The 22,181-nt window shown below is 40.6% G+C and overlaps 2 protein-coding genes and 1 non-coding gene across 9 annotated transcripts in view; all 3 read right to left on the bottom strand.

The window, feature by feature from the left end:
• MARK3 (microtubule affinity regulating kinase 3) overlaps window positions 1-22,181 on the bottom strand; it is a 120,788-nt gene that overhangs the window by 53,720 nt on the left and 44,887 nt on the right. For all 7 annotated transcript variants that reach the window (XM_032345408.1, XM_032345401.1, XM_032345404.1 and 4 more), the window contains exon 3: window positions 20,134-20,187. In XM_032345408.1, coding sequence (XP_032201299.1) covers window positions 20,134-20,187 — 54 coding nt within the window. The remainder of the gene's footprint in view (window positions 1-20,133; window positions 20,188-22,181) is intronic.
• On the bottom strand, window positions 6,852-20,184 carry LOC116591938 (60S ribosomal protein L23a-like). The gene is made up of 3 exons (XM_032345409.1): window positions 20,134-20,184; window positions 8,082-8,227; window positions 6,852-7,360 (listed from the first exon to the last, which is right to left on the bottom strand). The coding sequence occupies exon 3, from the start codon at window positions 7,347-7,349 to the stop codon at window positions 6,852-6,854; it is 498 nt and encodes a 165-aa protein (XP_032201300.1). The 5' UTR covers window positions 7,350-7,360; window positions 8,082-8,227; window positions 20,134-20,184.
• LOC116592286 lies at window positions 20,426-20,617 on the bottom strand. Its single transcript, XR_004286448.1, has one exon. It is a non-coding gene; the product is annotated as a U2 spliceosomal RNA (small nuclear RNA).

The raw sequence follows: 22,181 nt of genomic DNA, 5'->3' as shown, positions 1-22,181 counted from the left end.
TATGCTCAGAAATGAAACTGCTAGATACCACGGAGGCTCTACTGTTAATTGGTAAAGGACCCTCCACACTATCTTCCATAAGCAGCTACAAAGTTTACATTTCCACCATCGGCACAAGGGCTGCCATTTCTCATTCTTGCCAGCATCGATCACTTTTTGAGAATAGCCATTGTAATAAGCTTAAGGTGATAAATATTTCATTGTGGTTTTTATTTGCCTTTTACTGATGATGAGCAATACTGAACACCTTTTTTTTTTAAGATTTTATTTATTTGTCAGAGAGAGGGGGAGAGAGCGAGCACAGGCAGACAGAGAGGCAGGCAGAGGCAGAGGGAAAAGCAGGCTCCCTGCCGAGCAAGAAGCCCGACGTGGGACTCGATCCCAGGACGCTGAGATCATGCCCTCAGCCAAAGGCAGCTGCCCAACCAACTGAGCCACCCAGGCGTCCCTCTGTATTCTCTTTTAAGTCGGTTTTCCCAGAGAAGAAATCTCCTGTTCTCTTTTCAGGCAATACAAACGGGGCTCACAAAGTTCTGGGAGGTGAGCAAAGAAAGGGAGTGGAGAAAGAGTCTCACCACTCAGTGGGTCCTTGTTTGCAGTATGAGATCCTCAAGTCTAGATGCTCTTTGATTTAGCCTCTTTGGAAAACAAACTGCCCCATTTCTAACTGGGAGGTGGCTTGGGGGCCCTTGTATCATTTTTCAGCTGTTCTACTTGTAACCCCACCCATAAAAGGAGCTCAGAGAACTTATTTCTAAGCTTTCTGAATCCTGTGGCATGACTCAGCATGATTCTTCTTGCTACCAGCCTACCTACCTCCGCCCTTAACTCCTGCTCTTAGAGGCTTGGTTTCAGCTCCCTCTGGTTTGCTCTATCTATTAAACATTACACACACACACTCACACACTCCATCTGACAAAACGAGGTTTAATTCTTTGTCCTCTAGTTCTCTCCTATTCTTTTTTTTTTTTTTTAAGATTTTTTCTTTATTTATCCGACAGAGATCACAAGTAGGCAGAGAGGCAGGCAGAGAGAGAGGAGGAAGCAGGCTCCCTGCAGAGCAGAGAGCCCGATGTGGGGCTCGATCCCAGGACCCTGGGATCATGACCTGAGCCGAAGGCAGAGGCTTAACCCACTGAGCCACCCAGGTGCCCCCGTTCTCCCCTATTCTGACACTTCCACTCATTCATTCATTCATTCATTCATTCATTCATTTTGAGAGAGAGAGCGAGCAAGCGCACGTGAGAGATGGGGAGGGGCAGAGAGAGAGAGAGAGAGAGAGAATCTTAGGCAGGCTCCACACCTATCCGAAGCCCAATGCGGGGCTTGATCTCACAACCCTGAGTCATAACCCAAGCCGAAACCGAGAGCTGGACGCTCAACCAGCTGAGCCACCCAGGTGTACCTGACACTTCCTTTTTAATTCCTTTATCACTATTTAGTGAGTGGAGGGAGGGAGCAAAGATAAATGTGCTCATGTTCAATTTTAAGTCCTAGAGCTAATATTTTTAATTCCTGGTTTTGAATGTATATGAGACTGAACTATAGTTTTCTTCCCTGTTTCCAACACATTTTGATAGCAGTGTTTCTGAATTTGAGAAATGAATCAGGAGCGTCCCCTTCTTTCTCAAGTTCTGAAACAGCTGGACAGAAGTGGTACTACCTATTCAGTGAAGGCATGAAAGGAGTCAAACATGAAATTCTGGGTTTGGCAATTTGAGGCGGGCATCTGGCCTTTCACCGATTTCTCAATTTCTTTTATAGTTAGTGGTGCATATAGATTCTTCCCTAGACTTAATTTTGGTAACTATGTTTTCCCTTTAAGAAATGTTCACCCAGGGGCACCTGGGTGGCTCAGTGGGTTAAGCTTCTGCCTTCCACCCAGGTCGTGGTCTCAGAGTCTGGGGATCGAGCTCCACATCGGACTCTCTGCTTGGTGGGAGCCTGCTTCCCTCTCTCTCTGCCTGCTTGCGATCTCTCTCTCTCTCTGTCAAATAAACAACAACAACAACAATAGAAATGTTTACCCATTTCTTAGGTTGGTCCTAATTTATTTGCACAAAAGGTACCCTGTGAATTATCACCCTTGTGGTAATTTTACTTCTTTTCTATCTGGTCTTTTCTACGCTCCTCATTCCATACTTCGTATTTTCTTTCCCTTTATTTTTTTATTGCCTCCTTCTCATCCCCCCTCAAAAATAACAACAAAATCCAAAGCTTTAGATTTTCTTCTGTTTTTCAAATTCACGAATTCCTGCCTTTATTAGTTTCTTACATTATTATTATTTATAACAGATTTATAACAGATTTATTCTGTTCCCTTTCTAACATAGTTTAATATTTAACGTATTCATTTTCATACTTTTTTGTTTAATAGTGTGTTTGAAGCTACAAATATTCTTAAACACCAAAAGCAGTATTCTATAGGTTCTGATATGTAGTTTGTTAGTGTTAATTTCTAGATATATTGCACTTTTGGTGTACATTTTAATATTTGATCTATGAATTCTATGTGTTTTAAGTCCTACATGTTTGTACCTTTTGTTTCTATTTTTACTGGTTTCTATTTTTATTGCTCTTCATTCAGAAAATGTAGCCAGAGGGGGGGCCTGGCTGGCTCAGGGTGGAGTGAAGATCTGTGATCTCCTATTGTGGCTCAAGTCCCACACTGGGTTGGAGACTACTCAAAATAAAAAGTTTTTTAAGAAAAAGAAAGAAGAAAAAGAAGCAGGAGGAGAAGGAGGAGGAGGAGGAAGAGGAGGGGAAGAAGAGGAAGAGAAGAGGAGGAAGAAGGGGAAGAAAAATTGTAGCCTAGAAAGATTAACAGAACCACTGCTTATGTATATGTACTGCTTAACCCTGAAGAAATCATTTACCTTGTAGCCATCATAAATTTCAATAGTTACTACATTAAATCCTGGCACAAAGTTATAACATATCCTTAGAAAGGGGTGTGTTAAAAAAAACTACACCAAGTTGTAATATAGGCTTAGTATATTAAGATCTGTATCTTTTTTCCTACTTAATGTGTCATGCATGGCCTGAGAGAGGTCAAGTCTTTTGTCATGTGCGTTAATTTAGCTCAGATTTGACATGACATGTATTTTGGGGTTCCATTTATTATGTGCCATTCTTCTATTAAAAATAAAATGTAGGGGGGCACCTGGGTGGCTCAGTGGGTTAAGCCTCTGCCTTCAGTTCAGGTCATGATCTCAGGGTCCTGGGATCGAGCCCCATATAGGGATTTCTGCTCAGCAGGGAGCCTGCTTCCTCCTCTCTCTCTGCCTGCCTCTCTGCCTACTGTGATCTCTGTCTGTCAAATAAATAAAATCTTTAAAAATAAATAAATAAATAAATAAAATGTAGGGGGGGGCGCCTGGGTGGCTCAGTCATTAAGTGTCTGCTGTCAGCTAGGGTTGTGATCCCAGTGTCCTGGCATGGATCCCCGCATCACGCTCCCTACTCAGCGGGAAGCCTGCTTCTCCCTCTCCCACATCCCCTGCTTGTGTTCCCTCTCTCGCTGTCTCTGTCAAATAAATAAATAAAGTCCTTTAAAAAAAAAAAAAAAAAGTAGGGGCACCTGGGTGGTTCAGCAGTCCACTCTTGATTTTGCCTTAGGTCATGATCTCAGGGTCAGATCGTGAGATAGAGATTTTAAAAACTTTAAGACAACAGAGACAAGTATCTTTATGGCCCTAGGCAAGGAAGAATTTCTTAAAAAAAAAAATATATATATATATATATATTTTAATTTATTTTTATTTATTTGACAGACAGAGATCACAAGTAGGCAGAGAGGCAGGCAGAGAGAGAGGAGGGGAAGCAGGCTTCCTGCCGAACAGAGAGCCTGATGTGGGGCTCGATCCCAGGACCCTGGGATCATGACCTGAGCTGAAGGCAGAGGCTTTAACCCACTGAGCCACCCAAGCGCCCCAGAAGAATTTCTTAAAACTGAACAAAAGACTCAAAGAGGCACTTCACAGAAGAAACAAAAAACAATAAAAATATGAAAAGATGTAATACTTCCCAGTAATCAGGGAAATATAAATAAAAATCATAAGGAAATGTTATTTTTATATCCATCAGATTGGCAAGGATTAAAAAAAGCAGACAAATTCAGGGGTGCCTGGGTGGTTCAGTGGGTTAAGCCTCTGCCTTCAGCTCAGGTCATGGTCTCAGGGTCCTGGTGATCAATCAAGCCCCGCATCGGACTCTCTGCTCGGCAGGGAACCTGCTTCCCCCTTTTCTCTGCCTGCCTCTCTGCCTACTTGGGATCTCTCTCTGTCAAATAAATGAATAAAATCTTTAAAAAAAAAAAAAAGAAGAAGAATTAGTGTATTAAAAAGAAAAGGAAAAAAAAAAGAACCTCTTACACAAATGTACCAGGACACATAACAGGACAACTCACAGCAACAATGTTCGTAATACAAATAGCTCTAAGCAATCTGAAGGTCTCTGAATCAGAGAATGCGTATGTAAATCATGGTATATTCATGTAATAGAACACCACATAATCATGAAAATGAGCAGAGTAGAAAATGTGAATTAGCTAAATATGTCAACATGGAACACAATTTGGGTAAGAAAAAGCAAATGGGGAAGAATACATATGATTACGTTTATCTAGTATTTAAAACCTTTACAGTATTTTCTTAAAAGATAAAAAAAAACCTTTACACTATTTTATTTTATTTTTAATTTTTATTTATTTATTTGACAGACAGAAATCACAAGTAGGCAGAGAGGCAGACAGAGAGAAGAGGAGGAAGCAGGCTCCCTGAGGAGCAGAGAGCCTGATGTGGGGCTCGATCCCAGGACCCTGGGATCATGACCTGAGCCGAAGGCAGAGGCTTTAACCCACTGAGCCACCCAGGCGCCCCAACCTTTACACTATTTTAATGAGAGAATGCATATATGGTGAAATTATAAAGACAATCAAGAAAACAACAAGGATATCCTCATCAGTGGTTACCTGGTAGGTGGGAAAGGAAGAAGGGGAATCAAGTTGGAGAGGGCCGCAGTGTGAGCGATTTATAAGGTACTGATGATCCATTTCTTGAAGTAAATGGGTGTTTATTTCCCATTATATTTACACTATAAACATCCAGCTTTTTTTGTATGTAAAGCAGTTAATAAAAATTAAAACTAATTTAAAATAATTGCTTAGATTTAACTAATAAAATTAAGCAATTTTTAAAAATTCAAAATAAAAGCAGCAGCAACATGGATTTTTATATTAAATATTTCCAAGACAAAGAGATTCTTCCACTCCCCAAAATCCCAGGTTCTAGTGGTCAAATTCCTGGAATCAGGGTAATATGAGATGATATTTTAGTGTTAAAATAAATTTGGCACTTAACAGATTTTACTGGGTATCCACCATATACAAGCTGAACTTCAGTACACTCCTTTGCTATCCCCATAAGGAAGGGGCTGGACCTGATCCCTTCCAAGGGGACATGGTGGAACAAGGCTCTAACTCTAGTGCAGTCGCTTCCTCACTGGATGACTGAACAAGCTGCAAAACGTTAGAAAACTTCAGTCTGCTCATCTGTAAAATATAGATTAAAAAAAAAAAAAAGCTGTGTCACAGGGCTGATGTTAAAAACAGGCAATGTGTGATATAGGTGCTGTGCACAGTCATTAAGAATTTCAGCTCTGGGGAAGCCTGGGTGGCTCAGTCAGTTAATTGCCTGCCTTCAGCTCAGGTCATGATTGCAGGGTCGTGGGGCTGAGTCCCACGTCAGGCTCCTTGCTCAAAGGGGAGCCTGTTTCTCCCTCTGCCTGCTGCTCTCTCTCTCTCTGACAAATAAATAAACAAAATCTTAAAAAAAAAATTTGAGCTCTGGAGCACTACACCTGGCCCAGCCTGGCTCTAGCACTCCCTGAGTGAGTCTAGGTGACATGACCTTCCGGGGATTCTGGTGCTCTCATGATTAAAGGAGTCTGAGAGGTGGGAAGCTTGGAATAGTTCCTGGCACACAAGACACACTCAGTATGGGGTTGTGATTTTGGCTGTTACTGTTGTTAGTATGACTCTCCCAAAGACCTAATTTGTGCCCAATTTTTGATTTTCTACAAATGGGTCCATGCCATGCTCTAAGTTTAACCGATTTAAAATATTTGGTTCTTTAGGGACTTTTCTAAAATAGCATAATGAGGGGTGCCTGGGCGGCTCAGAGGGTTAGACCTCTGTCTTTGGCTCAGGTCATGGTTGCAGGGTCCTGGGATTGAGCCCCGCGCATCATGCTCTCTGCTCAGCGGGGAGCCTGCTTCTCCCTCTCTCTCTGCCTGCCTGTCTACTTGTGATCTCTCTCTCTGTCAAATAAATAAATAAAATCTTTACAAAATAAAATAAAATAGCATCATGAATCATGGCTACAATTATAATATATAGTGGTATAATTATAATTGGTATAAGAATTGCTATAATTTGGGGCACCTGGGTGGCTCAGTGGGTTAAAGCCTCTGCCTTCGGCTCAGGTCATGATCTCAGGGTCCTGGGATAGAGCCCCACATCGGGTTCTCTGCTCACCAGGGAGCCTGCTTCTCCCTCTCTCTCTGCCTATTGTGATCTCTGTCTGTCAAATGAATAAATAAAATCTTAAAAAAAAAAAAAAAAAGAATTGTTATAATTTATAAAAATAAATTATATATTCTCAAATTCACAATCTACTTGAAATATCAAGCTGCATTATTTTCTACCAAAGCAAAAATAAGTCTTGTAATAAACTGAAAAGTTCCCCATAAAGCAGTGGCAACACTGAAGCTCTATTTTCTTGCATTTCTTTCTTTTTTTTTTTTTTTAATCATGAAAAAACTGTATTTAGATTTAGCCAGCTGGACTCAGTTTAGATGATCCCAATTTTGTTGGCAACATCCAAAGCATCATAGTCAGGGGCCAGCCGAACGTATGCCTTCTTCTCTCCATCAGGCCTGATTAAGGTGCTGACCTTGGCTACATCAATGTCATAGAGCTTCTTCACAGCCTGTTTGATCTGGTGCTTGTTGGCCTTGACATCCACCATGAACACAAGTGTGTTGTTGTCTTCTATTTTCTTCACGGCTGACTCAGTAGTCAGGGGGAACTTGATGATGGCATAGTGGTCAAGCTTGTTTCTCCAGGGGGCACTCTTTTGAGGGTATTTGGGTTGCCTTCGGAGACGCAGAGTCTTGGGTCGTCGGAACGTAGGTGATGTGCGGATCTTCTTTTTTTTGTGAATGTGGACGCCTTCCAGCACCGCTTTCTTGGCTTCCTTTGCTTTGGCTTCGGCTTTGGGAGGGACAGGGGCTTCCTTCTTAGCTTTCAGTGCCATCTTCGTAAAAGGGATTTCCCTATTTTCTTGCATTTCTATTACAGCTTTTGAAATTTAAAAATAAAGAAATATACATATATTTTGTCTCAATACTTTGAATATGTACAATCAAGAAGAGTTTTTTTTTTTAATTTTTAAAAAGATTTTATTTATTTATTTGACAGAGTGAGCAAGCACAAGCAGGGGGAATAGCAGAAGGAGAGGAAGAAGGCCTTGAGCAGGGAGCCTGATGCAGGACTTGATCCCAGGACTCTGGGATCATGACCTGAGTCAGAGGCAGATGGCCAACCATCTGAGCCACCCAGGCGCCCTCAAGAAGGGTTTTAGATTTCACGTGCCCTACCCTGTTTTTTGAGTTTACCAGATTCATTACACTGATCTGGATGTAGACACTGTACTGGGATTGAGCCAGTAAATAATAAACAGAACCCTTGTAACTACTGTTGTTAATGTCCTAAACTGCTAGCTTGCTACAAGTCAAGCTGGAAAAAAGAGGTATACAGAAAAGATGAACAGACTTGTTCAATGAAAAAGGTTTCCAGAGCGCCTGGGTGGCTCAGTCAGATAAGCAGCTGCCTTCGACTCAGGTCTTGATCCCAGGGTCCTGGGATCAAGCCCCAAATTGGGCTTCCTGCTCAGCGAAGAGCCTGCTTCTCCCTCTCCGTGCTGCTCTGCCCTACTTCTGCTCTCTCTCTCTCTGTCAAACAGATAAATCTTTAAAAAGAAAAAAAAAAGAAAAAGGTTCCCAAAATGACTTGTGCCTACCTGATGGGAAAGGGGAAAGAAAGAAGTCCGATACGGAGGCATTCCAGGAAATGAGACGGAGGGGAGGTGGACTACTGGCAATGGCAGCGACAGCAATGTCTAAGACTTAGACCACCGAGGGAAGAGTCATTTTTAAAACAGGTGACCTTGTGGGAGATAAGAGAAATTACGAACTTACAAGGGAACCAAAGCCAAATGGTCTAGAAGCCATTCTCACTTGGGCTGTGTACTTTGGAACCTTCCTCTTCACCCCAGGCCAATCAAGCTAGAACTGGGGAGGTTGGGTGTGTTCTGAAGGAAACTTTTTTTTTTTTTAAACTCCACAGATGATACTACTACACAGCAAGGGTTGAAAATGACTGGTTTAAGAAGTCTGAAGCAAAAAAGACCCAAGTAACCCAGTGGTAGTAGCAATAAAAGTAACTACATTGTAGACCACATGAAAAGCACGAACTGGGTTCTCTCTCTGCCTTCAAATTATACAGTTCCCTGATTTGTCCCACAGCGAACATTCTCTGGGATGCCAAAAAGGCCACTACTGTTACAGAGCTCTGAGCACTAGCAGTGTCTCCAAAACAAACACTTGCTTTAAAAAGAAAACAGGCTGAGTGGGTGTAAGTAGATTTCCCTAAAAACACTCTTATAAAAGGAATCTGTAGTCAACAGTAATTAAATAATCCTTCAGCAACCTACTGTATTTTGCATATACTTGAACTTAGTGTCCATTCTTTTTTTTCCTTCATTAATTTTCACTAAATTATTTTTAAACACAGGATTTCCCTTTCTCTCTTACTAAAAGTCAGACTGAAGAATAGTCCTTGAATCTTAACTCAAAAAGTGCTTTGCTACTGGGTCAGCAGGATCAACTAAAAGATGGAGTCTTCACTGAAGGGCCTTGTCAGATACTTTAATTGGATCAAGACATCCTTATCTAGTTCATGCAGCACCAAACTAGAAGTGACAGCGAACAGGAGACTCACTATTCAAAAATAACTCAGTAGACTGGAATTGTGGCAGAAATCCAATTAAATGAACTTCAGTAGTTACCGAACTCAGGTAAGAAAAAAAACAGTTGCAGGTATCAAATAAATTAGGCCTGTGTCGAGAGCAATTCCTGTGGCTGGCCCAAGAGGCTGAGTATTGACTCTGGAGAAGGAACCAAGAAGACTCAGAAGAGCTGGCTATGTCTGCAGTGATAGATTTGACCTCCCTAGCTCTACATGGCAGAATAGAAAACAGTGTTGTAGACATTTCTAGAAGACAGATGCTAGTGCAAACTAAAGGGAAAAAAATCTATTAACTAGAGTCGTCCACCACTGGAACAAGATAACAAGATGACGTAAGGTAAGAAGTGTGCCTCTGTCCCTGGATGTGTTTAAAACTGGCCAAGTAACTAGCTGTCATAAATACATATTCTGAGCAATTATTATAAATTTCTTGCTTTAAATTAAGGGGCTCCAGTTAAAAAAAAAAAAAAAGAATTAGTGTTTAAATGGATTGTGGCAGAGTATGGTGACAATTAAGTTTCTGCCACCAAGAAGACTGAGTATTTCTAACATAAGAAAATCTTAGAACAACCCAAGGGAAGGTCAGGGAATCACTGAAAAGTTTACTGCACATAGATGACTGTTCCTTAAAAGCACTGGGTACCAGGGGCTCCCACAGGGCCCGATGGGAGCCCTGCAGCAGCCTCCTGCACGCACTACTCTGCACTCACCCAGCTCTCCCCAGCCTGTTGTTGCACCACCCCTTAGGCTGTGCACTCAGTCCCCCTGCTAACACTTAGTGCCCCCACGCCAACACCACAATAAGACTACAAAGGACTTTCCATCTTTTTTACTCGGTAAAAACTATTTATTGTAATAATAGTTACTATTATTATTATAAGTAGGCTCCAGGCCCAGTGTGGAGCTCAATGTGGAGCTTGAACTCAAGACCCTGAGATAAAGACCTGAGCTGAGATCAAGAGTCAGTGCCTTAACCAACCGAACCACTCAGGCACACTGGTAAAAAATATTTAGATCCGGGCGCCTGGGTGGCTCAGTGGGTTAAGCCACTGTCTTCGGCTCGGGTCGTGATCTCGGGGTCCTGGGATCGAGTCCCGCATTGGGCTCTCTGCTCGGCAGGGAACCTGTTTCCTCCTCTCTCTCTCTCTGCCTGCCTCTCTGCCTACTTGTGATCTCTCTCTGTCAAGTAAATAAATAAAATCTTAAAAAATATATGTATTTAGATCCTTCGAGGCCTATGTAAAATTTTATTGCAAACCACTTGGGTTCACCCTTATCACCAAATAAGTCCACTTTATCTGACTCACTGGAGACATCACAGACCTTGGTGCAGGAGGACACAGATGTTTCTTAAATAAATGAGTAAGAGGTCACCCCTACTTTTCATTCAAATCTACATATTCCTTCAATATTATCTCTTCAGCCTATGTTTTAAAATGTAGGTTTTATTATTATTTAGGTATGGTGAGCCAACACATCAGGACTGGCACTAAAAAGGTAACTGTTATTAACAGTTCACAAGAGAAGGGGGGCACACAGTGCCATCTGGAGCCACATGGGAAAGCACCAGGCTTAGTCAGAAGGCACAAGGAGCAAGGGGAAAGCATAGGAAAGAGTATCTTGGTTTCCACAGGAAACGCAAGGTCAAGGAGGGTAGACTGGATTATCTGGACCATTTCAGTAGGCTCTGGGGTATAAATACAGTCTCTAGCTGTCTGGCACCTGGGCCTGGGATGATTAGGGCAAAGGAATATTGCCTCCTAGAGTTTAAGAGCCAGATAAAGGAGGTGGTTCTGAGTATGAACTCTGGATTAATGCGTCTGCACATACACAGTACACTTACAGGGGAGTCGTCTGCTATTTCTAGGAATTAGCTGCCCTGGGAGGGGCGGTCTCTCCCAGGGCGGCATAGTCCCAGGTGCTAGAATATTAAGAAAACAGGAAATAGGGAAATACAGTTAATACACCTTGCTTTATTTTCTTCATAGCACTGATGTGACAAGACATTATGTATCTGTTTGCTGCCGCTCTCCTACTAGGACGTCAATTCCATTAAAGCAGGAACTTAACATTGCTTAGAACAGTGTCTGGCATATAGTAGGTATTTAATAATAAGTGTATTAAATGAATGACTGAATAGCCACTGACATGGCTTATGCAATGTTTGGAGAGAGAGGAGGAATACAAGGCCTACTTCTCTTATGTACTTGAAATATTCCTCCCAACTTTAAACTACCAACTTCTTTACAGGAACCATAAAGGAAGATCTAGGGTTAGTTCCAGTTCTAGTTCTCATAATCCTGAATTGGGGAAATTTAACTAATCACAGTAAGGAGACACGGGGGCGGGGGGTGGTGGTGGAAAGAGTTGTATTTTGGAGTCAGAGCAGGATTTACATGCTCACCCCGCCACTTACTAGCTAGAGAGCTGAACTAGATCTACTTCTCAATCAGTCTCCTCACTGGAAAATCAACAGAGCATGAAGATGAAAACATACCCATCAGACTAGCTAATGTGAAAAAGTTCAACACTTCTATGTGTAAGAACATGGGAGGCACAGGCTATAGTATCTAAAGACAGTGAATCCCCTGGTAACAAACATTCAGTCGTGACCTTAGGCTTACCGAAGTACTCCGTTATCTCAAACTGTGGCAAACACATTTGCATTTAGAGTTCAGTAATGCTCGATTCAAAGCTGACTATACCTGCCCTGGAAGGACTGCCCAAGTACCCATCACTTGTAAGTTAAAGGACTGTGGGCAGGTTTTCAAATCTCCCTGGCCTTTCTTTCCTTAATAATGAAACTTAGCTGACAAAGTTGTAAAGGGTGAATGAATGCTACGGACTGAACTTTAATCCCCCAAGATTCATATGTTGAAACCCTAACCCACCATGTGACAGCATTTGGAGATGGGGCATTTAGGAGTTAGGTAGGTTTAGATGGGTCTTAGGGTAGGTCCTCACGATGGGATTAGTGGAGACATCAGAGAAGGTGCTTTCTCATTCTCCCTCTGCCATGAAAATACAGCAAGATAGCAGCTCCTTGCAAGTCAGAAGGAGCACTCTCACCAGAACCCCATCAGAACGACACCCTGATGGTGGGCTTCCCAGCCTCTAGAACTGTGTGAAATAAAGGTCTACTGTTTATATGCTACTCAACCCATGGTATTTTGTTGTAGCAGTGTGAGCAAACTAATACAATGGGTTCATATAAGTCATACACCCAGAAAAATGCTCAGCATTAAATGCTCAAATATCTGTGGCGCCTGGGGGGCTCAGTGGGTTAAGCCTCTGCCTTTGGCTCAGGTCATGATCTCAGGGTCCTGGAACCCACATCGGGCTCTCTGCTCCGTGGGGAGCCTCCTTCCCCCTCTCTCTGCCTGCCTCTCTGCTTGCTTGTGATCTCTCTCTCTCTCTCTCTCTCAAATAAATAAATAAATAAAAATCGTTTAGATGCTCAAATATCTGTCATTACCGGAAATAGTGCACTGCAATTAAGTTCTACAAAAGAGACTGAGCCAGAACCTACTGCTCAATTCTTAAGCTTTCCTTATTTCCTATAGGGGGAATTTTTTTTTTTTTAAGATTTTATTTATTTATTGGACAGAGATCACAAGTAGGCAGAGAGGCAGGCAGAGAGAGAGGGGGAAGCAGGCTCCCTGCTGAGTGGAAAGCCCAATGCGGGGCTCGATCCTAGGACCCTGGGATCATGACCCAAGCCGAAGGCAGAGGCTTTAACCCACTGAGCCACCCAGGCGCCCCAAGGAGAAATTTTTAAACAAACAAAAAACATCTTTTACCAAACCCAAGCAAACAAAAGCCTAGTATTTAGCAGGACACATAATAATGACAAGCATTCATTCAGTCCTTATCATGGGTTAGGGACTATTCTCTGTTCTTCTAAGGGTTTTTAAATATTAATTTATTTACATAGTAACTTAAAAAAAAAAAGATTTTATTTATTTATTTGACAGAGAGACACAGTGAGAGAGGGAACACAAGCAGGGGTAGTGGGAGAAGGAGAAGCAGGCTCCCCACTGAGCAGGGAGCCCGATGCAGGGCTGCATCCCAGGACCCTGGGATCACGACCTGAGCCAAAGGCAGCTTAACCCACTGAGCAACCCAGGTGCCCTTAGTAACGTCTTTCTAGATACTTTTCCTGAGGCAAGGGAAACAAAATAAAAAAACAAACGACTGGGACTACAGCAAAAGAAACAATCAACAGAACTAAAAGACAACCTACAGAACGGGAGAAGATATCTGTAAGTGACACATCCAATAAAGGGTTAGTGTCCAAAATATATAAAGAACTGGTACAACTCAACACCCCCAAAAATGAATAATCCAACTAAAAAATGGGCAAAAGAAATGAACAGACATTTTTCCAAAGACATATAGATGGCCAACAGATACATGAAAGAAACTCATCATGACTTAGTATCAGGGAAATGCAAATTAAAACAACAATGTGGTATCAACTCAATACTGCCAGAAGGGCTAAAAACAGAAGATCAACCAACAGCAGGTATCAGGTATTGGCGAGGACATGGAGAAAAGGGAACCCTCTTGCACCACTGGTGGAATGAAAACTGGTGTAGCTGTTGTAGAAAACAGTATGGAAGTCCCTCAAAAAGTTAAAATAGAACTACCCTGTGATCTAGCAATTGCACTACTGCGTATTTACCCAAATACAAAAATACTAATTCAAAAGGTTACACACACCCCCATGTTTATATCAGTATTATCTACAACAGACAAATTACAGAAAAAGCCCAAGTGTCCATCAACTGACAAATGGATAAATAAGATTTTACACACATACACAGGAATATTACTCAGTCACAAAAAAGAATGAAATCTTTCCATTTGCAACGATGTGGATTGATCTGAAGAGTATAATGCTAAGCGAAATAAATTAGGCAGAAAGAGACAAATATCGGGCGCCTGGGTGGCTCAGTGGGTTAAGCCGCTGCCTTCGGCTCAGGTCATGATCTCAGGGTCCTGGGATCGAGCCCCGCATCAGGCTCTCTGCTCAGCAGGGAGCCTGCTTCCTCCTCTCTCTCTGCCTGCCTCTCTGCCTACTTGTGATCTCTGTCAAATAAATAAATAAAATCTTAAAAAAAAAAAAAGAAAAGAAAGAGACAAATATCATATGATTTCAGTCATGTGTGAAATTTAAGCAACAAAACAAACAAGAAAAGGGGAAAAAAAGAGAGGGAGGCAAACCAAGAAACAGACCCTTAACTCCAGAGAACAAAGGGTTACTAGAAGGGAGGTAGGAGGATGGATAGGTGAGGTAGGTTTTGGGGCTAAAGGAGCACACTTACTGCACGGAGCACCGGGCATTGGATGGAAGTACTGAAATGCCTCTATTGTACACTTAAAACTAATATTACACTGAATGTTAAAACTAACTGGAACTTAAACAAAAACTTAAAAGAAGAAAGTAAAAAAATAAATGTCAACTCATTTAATTCTTACTATAGCCCTATGACCTACTATTATTATTATTCCCATTTTATAAGTGGGGAAATTAAGACCCTGGGGAGGTTAAACGACTTGTCACACAGATTAAGCCTGGATTTGAATCCATGTGGCCAGGCTTCACAATGCTCCTAACCATCACTCCATATTCTCTCTTCATGTTAACATTCTACTCCGAGACTGAAAAAGAACAGCAATAACTTTAGATGGGATATACTGAGTATACTGGAATGTCTTAATAGAGACTAGCATTTTTGAAGATTTTATTTATTCGACGGGGAGAGAGAGATCATAAGTAGGCAGGGAGGCAGGCAGAGAGGGGGTAGCCCGATGCAGGGCTCGACCCCAGGACCCTGAGACCATGACCTGAGCCAAAGGCAGAGGCTTAACCCACTGAGCCACCCAGGTGCCCCAAGAGACTAGCATTTTGAATAGGTAAACAAATTTCTAAAAATGAGCCATAAGTAGCTTAATGACAGACGAAAATAAGACCCAGCAAAATTACTCGCATAGGGGCGCTTGGGTGGCTCAGTGGGTTAAGCTTCTGCCTTCGGCTCAGGTCATGATCTCAGGGTCCTGGGATCGAGCCCCGCATGGCGCTTTCTGCTCAGCAGGGAGCCTAATTCCTCCTCTCTCTCTGCCTGCCTCTCTGCCTACTTGTAATTTCTGTCTGTCAAATAAATAAATAAAAAATTACTCGCATATACCAAACCAAAGCTAAAAATAACTTTGTAAAACCAAAAAGAAGACTAATATATTTCTTATATCTGCTGCTTTCAAAACCATTATAGGTACACATTTAAAAGGCTGACCTTTAAAAAAAAAAAAAAAAAAAAAAGCTGATCTAACTCATAGTTCAAAGTTCAGAATACCTCTTACTAGAATCTAACATGAAGAAATGAATCTAACAATGAAGAAACCTGTCTGTGAAAGTAACACTAGTTTGCAACTGTGCACAATTCAATGTGTAAGCCTGAATAATTTGAACATGTTGAAAAGGACACTATTTTAACACTTGTGTTTAAACACTCCTTAAATGAGACAGTCCACATTTTTTGGTAGTGGCAGTACAAAAAAATTGTATTTTGTTGATGGCAGAATGTTCCTTAAAGTGGATGTTCGGGGCGCCTGGGTGGCTCAGTGGGTTAAACCTCTGCCTTTGGCTCAGATCATGGTCTCAGGGTCCTGGGATCGAGCCCCGCATCGGGCTCTCTGTTCGGCAGGGAGCCTGCTTCCCTTCCTCTCTCTCTCTGCCTGCTTCTCTGCCTACCTGTGATCTATGTCTGTCAAATAAATAAATAAAATCTTTAAAAAAAAAATAAAGTGGATGTTAGCTTCTAAGGTGCTATATTAGTTTCAGGTGTACAATATGATGACTCAATCTATATATTACTCGGTGCTCATCATGATAAACACTGAGAAATGTATAAGCTTCATGGCTTAAAATTACAATATAAAGATATGATGTGATAAAACTGTGCTTGGTGCTGGGGAACAAAAAAGACTGTAGGAAGTACAATTCCAAGAGAAAGGACCCCATGTAAACTCTACCCTGTGGGAACGTCTCCATGGAAAAGGAATTCAATGAAAAACAACTGTACAGAAATATGTAGAGAATGCTTCTAATTTATAAGAAAAGAATAGGAACTAATACATGCAATTTAAACAATGCCCTAAATTTCAATAAATGGTGCTGGGAAAACGACAGAGCTACATGCAAAAGATGAAACTGGAACAGTATGGGGGAGATTCCTCAAAAAAGAAAAAAAAAAAGAGAGAGAGAGAGAGAGAGAGATAAAACTGGACCACTTTATTACACAACACACAAAAATAAACTCAAAAGTGATTAAAGGCCTAAATGTGAGAACTGAAACCATAAAACTAGAAGAAAACGTAGGCAGTAATTTCTTCGACACCAACCAAAGAAACAGTCTTCCAGATTTGCCTCTTCAGGCAAGGGAAACCAAAGCAAAATTAAACTATTGAGGCTACACCAAAATAGAAAGCCTTTACACAGCAAAGGAAGCCATCATCTTTAAAACCATAAAGCATCAACAAAACCATAAAGCAACCTACTAAATGAGAAAAGATATATCCAATAAGGAGTCAAAATCCAAAATATATAAAGAACGTATAAAACCCAACACCAAAAAATAAATATTATCCAATAAAAATGGGCAGAGGATCTGAATAGACATTTTTCCCCTGGAAGACATCCAAATGGCCAACAGATACATGAAAAAGATGCTCATCACCACTCATCACCAGGAAAATGCAAATCAACACCACAATGTGGTAACACTTCACACCTGTCAGAAAGGTCAGAATCAAAAGGACAACAAATAACAAAAGTTGGAGAGGACGTGGAGAAAAAGAAACCGTAATGCACTGTGGGTGGGTATGGAAGCTGGTGCAGTCACTATGGAAAACATCAGGGAGGTTCTTCAAAAGATTAAAAATAGAATTATTGTTAAGATTAGTAATTCCACCACTGAATATTTACCCAAAGAAAATGAAAACACTAAACTGAAAAGATACATGCAGCTGTATGTTTCTTGGAACATTATTTACAACAGCCAAGATGTGGAAGTAACCCAAGTGTCCATTCACAGATGAGTGAGTAATGAAGATGTGTATACACACACACAAACACACACACACGCACACTCACACACACACACTCACACAAGAATATTACTCAGCCATAGAAAAGAACAAGATCTTGTCATTTTCAACATGGATGGATCTAGAAAGTAGAATACTAAGTGAAGTAAGTCAGAGAAAGACAAATACCACATGATTTCGCTCAAATGTAGAATTTATGAAGCAAATGAACAAAGAAAAAAAGAGACAAACAACACTTGAAAAACAAAATATTTTATTTATTCATTTTTAGAGAGAACAAGGGGAAGCGGGGAAAGAGAGACGAACAGACTCTGTACTGAATGCGGAGCCCAACATGGGGCTCAATCCTGCAACCTGAGATCACGACCTGAGCCAAAACCAAGAGTTGAACACTTAACCAACTGAGCCACCCAGGTGTCCCAAAATAATAGACTCTTTTAAAAAAATTGTTTAAATTTGTTATTAACATATAATGTATTATTAGCCTCAGGGGTACAGGTCTGTGAATCACCAGGTTTACACACTTCACAGCACTCACCATAGCACATACCTTCCCCAATGTCCATAGCAAAATAACAGACTCTTTTTTTTTTTTTAAGATTTTATTTATTTATTTGACAGACAGAGATCACAAGTAGGCAGAGAGGCAGGCAGAGAGAGAGAGAGGAAGCAGGCTCCCTGCTGAGCAGAGAGCCCGATGCAGGACTCGATCCCCGGACCCTGAGATCATGACCTGAGCTGAAGGCAGAGGCTTAACCCACTGAGCCACCCAGGCGCCTGCAAAATAACAGACTCTTAAATACAGAGAACAAACTGGTGGCTGCCAGAGAGGAGGTGGGTGAGGGATGGATGAACAAGGCAAAGGGGATTAAGAGTGCACTTACCATGACGAGCACTGAATAATGTACGGGACTACCCCTGAAACTAATATAAAACTGTATGTAAATTATACTTCAATAGAAAAATAAAAAATAAAATAATGGCCGGTAAGCTTAAAATACTACACTTATCAAGTTATTTAACCTGGACAGATCTAGCTTCTTAAGGTCTTACCTATTATATTATGTGCCCAAATTAATAAGCTGATATAAATATGCATAATCACACTATCAGCCTAACCATACAATCTATTATGTACTAAACTGATAATGATGTGACAAAAATAATTTGTAATAACGATAATAAAAGATGGGGCGCTTGGGTGGCTCAGTGGGTTAAAGCCTCTGCCTTCGGCTCAGATCATGATCCCAGGGTCCTGGGATTGAGCCCCGCATCGAGCCCTGCGTCGGGCTCTCTGCTCTGTGGTGAGCCTGCTTCCCTTTCTCTCTCTCTCTGCCTGCCTCTCTACCTACTTGTGATATCTGTCTGTCAAATAAATATATAAAATCTTAAAAAAAATAATAAAAGAATAGCAGCAATAAAACATTCTTAGCCAAAATAATGAAAAAAAGCAAGGAAGGAGGGAAAAATTACAATCAACTAAAGATAAAACCACAATAAAATTCTTACTAGAAAATTGCTAGAATTCCAGTCATCTGCAAGGATGCTTGAATAGTGTGAGATTTGTAACGTTAGGATACTGAAGTAGAATCCTCAGTAAACTTCTTTATATGTTGATTTTAGTTCTGAATACCAAATTTTAGTAACCCCTAACTTACTAATACCAAGTCTTTAGATATATGAAGAAATAAAAGTTTTAAAATAATAGACAGTTTTATATTCAGAAGAAAGGACTGGAATTTTTGGATCCATTCCAGGGCCATCTTGAATGCCATTAAGACTCACTCCCGCATACAGAACCACTTGTTAAGTACCATTTTTAGCGCAAGGTAAAGTCCCTTCCTCCCCACCTCTCTCTCTCTCTCTCACACACACACACATACACACAGACAGAACTTCAACATTATGATGATACAAACAGAAAATACCCATTAGGAAAACACTAGGAATTTATATAGGGCAAAACACTTACAATATCTTATATGTGAAATGCTATGAAGTTTACAGAGCTCTTTTAAGTGCATTATTTTACTAACACAGCCATCCTGAGAAGATGAAGTTATCACTATTTTAAAGACCAGAAACATGAGGTTAAGAAAATTAACTAGGGGAAAAAAAAGAAGTTAAGTAAAGTAACTGGCTCAAGGTCAAATTAGACATTTGATTATGTCGCAGAGCAGGGTATTAATTCAGACTTCTTGTCCTAGTTCAAGGTCGCTAAAACCCCAACTACTACAGGCCAAATCTAGAAATTGAATGATATAAAGGCTTTGGAAGACTAAAAAGAACTAGAAGGATTTTATTATGAAGATCATTTGCACCAGTGAAATACCTATGCCAAGGCCTTAACCTGAGCAATAACATCTCTCTGGACTAGTAATTAAGACATTGCAAAGAGGTCCAGAGGATTCTAACATGCAACACGGTTGAGGACTTCTGATCTCTATCAGATGATACAAACTGCAACAGTGCATTACAAGCATGTTTTCAACTATCATTTGTATTTTTATATTTTCCTTTCATACAAATTAATCACCAGTCCTTAATTAGTTACAGTGACAGAGTTTAATAAAGCCAAAGTGCTGACTTTAAAGACCTCAGTATTAGCTATGAGAAAGGTGTATAATGCTGCATAAGAGTAATTACACAAAACTAAACCCTCTGTTCTAGCCAATAGCTAGAATATTCAATTAAAATGTACAGCCTTCAATTTGTGCTACTAAGAACATTTAAAAATCATTATCTTCATCTGAAGGAAAAAAATCCCACAACTTCTCCTATAATATTACATCTACAATGCACTCACTGAGGAGCAGGAAGCTACTACACCAAACGTAATATATGCAAACAGCAGCCGAGGTCTTTGTGCGACCTATTAGACGGCGATTAGCACCAAAAATCATTTTAATAAATAATGGATATTGAACCAACCTTACCTTTTGTAGACTTGTCGGATTCAACTGAGTTTTGTCAATTATTTTTATTGCAACCTAGAAAAGAATAAATAAATGTTTACAGAATTTACAAATTTAGTAATTATAGACTAACTGGTAATAGTTTTGTAAATGCTCAGACATGTGGGACATGAGAAAGACAGAGCGAGACTGATTATATAATGAAAACACTTCTAAAAGCGTAGGACAATGAAGCAAATCTATTCCCTATTTAGTGATACTTAAAAATTAAAAAAAATTTTTTTTAAATTTTAATCCAAAGGCAGGAGTGGGTGGTGGCTGCACCATTCCTGGAAATACTGCAATACCAGGTCAATGCACGGAGGAGACGGAGCAAGCTCCTATTCCATTTCCTAGTTCCCAAAATCCATCTCATGTACTGTCCTCAGAGAGAGGATGTAGCAGATATTAAACTGATAAAGAAGAGATACTATACTTGATCTTAGCCAAAAGGCTGAGAAGCAATCCAATATTTTAATTTCATCTGATGCTGGGATCCAAGGGCAGGAAGCACAGCTTTTACAGATTTACACAGCCCAGAATGCCTTGCTCACAGTGTCTTGCACACAATAGGAGCTTGATAATTAAGTAAATACATGAACTAATAGGTTGGAGTTCAATCTGAAAACTTTAAGAACATTTTACTAAAAAAAATAGAAAAGATCTTTTGGTAGTTAAAAGAAGGAAAACAGACTAGTTCCAGAACAATCTGTAGGCTAACCAAGTGAAACATGTACAGAGGCAACAAATGGATTACCCGGTCACTTTTGTTCAAAAAAGGCCAAGTAAACCCCAAGCAGTCTTAAAATAAGCCACTAAGATACAGAAAGAAAGATCTACAGTTTCCAGCCATAAAAGCTTATCTTTAAAAAAGAAAAAAATTAGTTTTACTAATATTTACTAAGTGGACCTACAGCGGTGTCCTTATCTGATATATTGTCATTTCTAGAATAAAAGTGACTTCTAGGAACTAGGGATATCATAATGAAGGGAGAGGGTAACAAAAGGGGATGAAAGGGAACGTAAGTGAAGAAAGAGGCTTTTTTCCCATTAGCATATAATGTATTTGCCCCAGGGGTACAGGTCTGTGAATCCCCAGGTTTACACACTTCACAGCACTCACCATAGGACATACTTTCCCCAACGTCCAGAACCCCACCACCCTCTCCCTACCCCCTTTCCTCTGGCAACCCTCTGTTTGTTTTGTGAGATTAAGAGTCTCTTATGGTTTATCTCCCTCCCGATCCCACCTTGTTTCATTTATTCTTTTCCTACCCCCCCAACCCCCCATGATGCATCTCCACTTCCTTGTATCAGGGAGATCACATGACAACTGTCTTTCTCCGATTGACTTATTTCGCTAAGCATGATACCCTCTAGTTCCATCCACATTGTCGCAAATGGCAACGTCCACAATAGCCAAACTATGGAAAGAACCTAGATGTCCAACAACAGATGAATGGATAAAGAAGATGGGAGATAAATTTTAGCCATTCCGACTGGTGTGAGGTGGTATCTCATTGTGGTTTTGATTTGTATTTCCCTGATGCCGAGTGATATGGAGCACTTTTTCATGTGTCTGTTGGCCATCTGGAAATCTTCTTTGCAGAAATGTCTGTTCATGTCCTCTGCCCATTTCTTGAATGGATTATTTGTTCTTTGGGTGTAGAGTTTGATAAGTTCTTTATAGATTTTGGATACTAGCCCTTTATCTGATATGTTATTTGCAAATATCCTCTCCCAGTCTGTCAGTTGTCTTTTGGTTTTGTTAACTGTTTCCTTTGCTGTGCAAAAGCTTTTGATCTTGATGAAGTCCCAATAGTTTATTTTTGCCCCTGTTTCCCTTGCCTTTGGTGATGTTCCTAGGAAGAAGTTGCTGCGGCTGAGGTCAAAGAGTTGCCTGTGTTCTCCTCAAGGATTTTGATGGATTCCTGTCTCACGTTGAGGTCCTTCATCCATTTTGAGTCTATTTTCATGTGTGGTGTAAGGAAATGGTCCAGTTTCATTTTTCTGCATGTGGCTGTCCAATT

Source organism: Mustela erminea, chromosome 5, assembly GCF_009829155.1.
Source record: "Mustela erminea isolate mMusErm1 chromosome 5, mMusErm1.Pri, whole genome shotgun sequence".
NCBI classification, from domain to species: Eukaryota; Metazoa; Chordata; class Mammalia; order Carnivora; family Mustelidae; genus Mustela; species Mustela erminea.
This window is presented reverse-complemented; position numbering and strand designations above follow the sequence as displayed.

Bases quoted from the DNA above. Each gene is read 5' to 3' on its own strand.
- LOC116591938 (XM_032345409.1), bottom strand. From the start codon at position 7,349: ATGCAAGAAAATAGGGAAATCCCTTTTACGAAGATGGCACTGAAAGCT.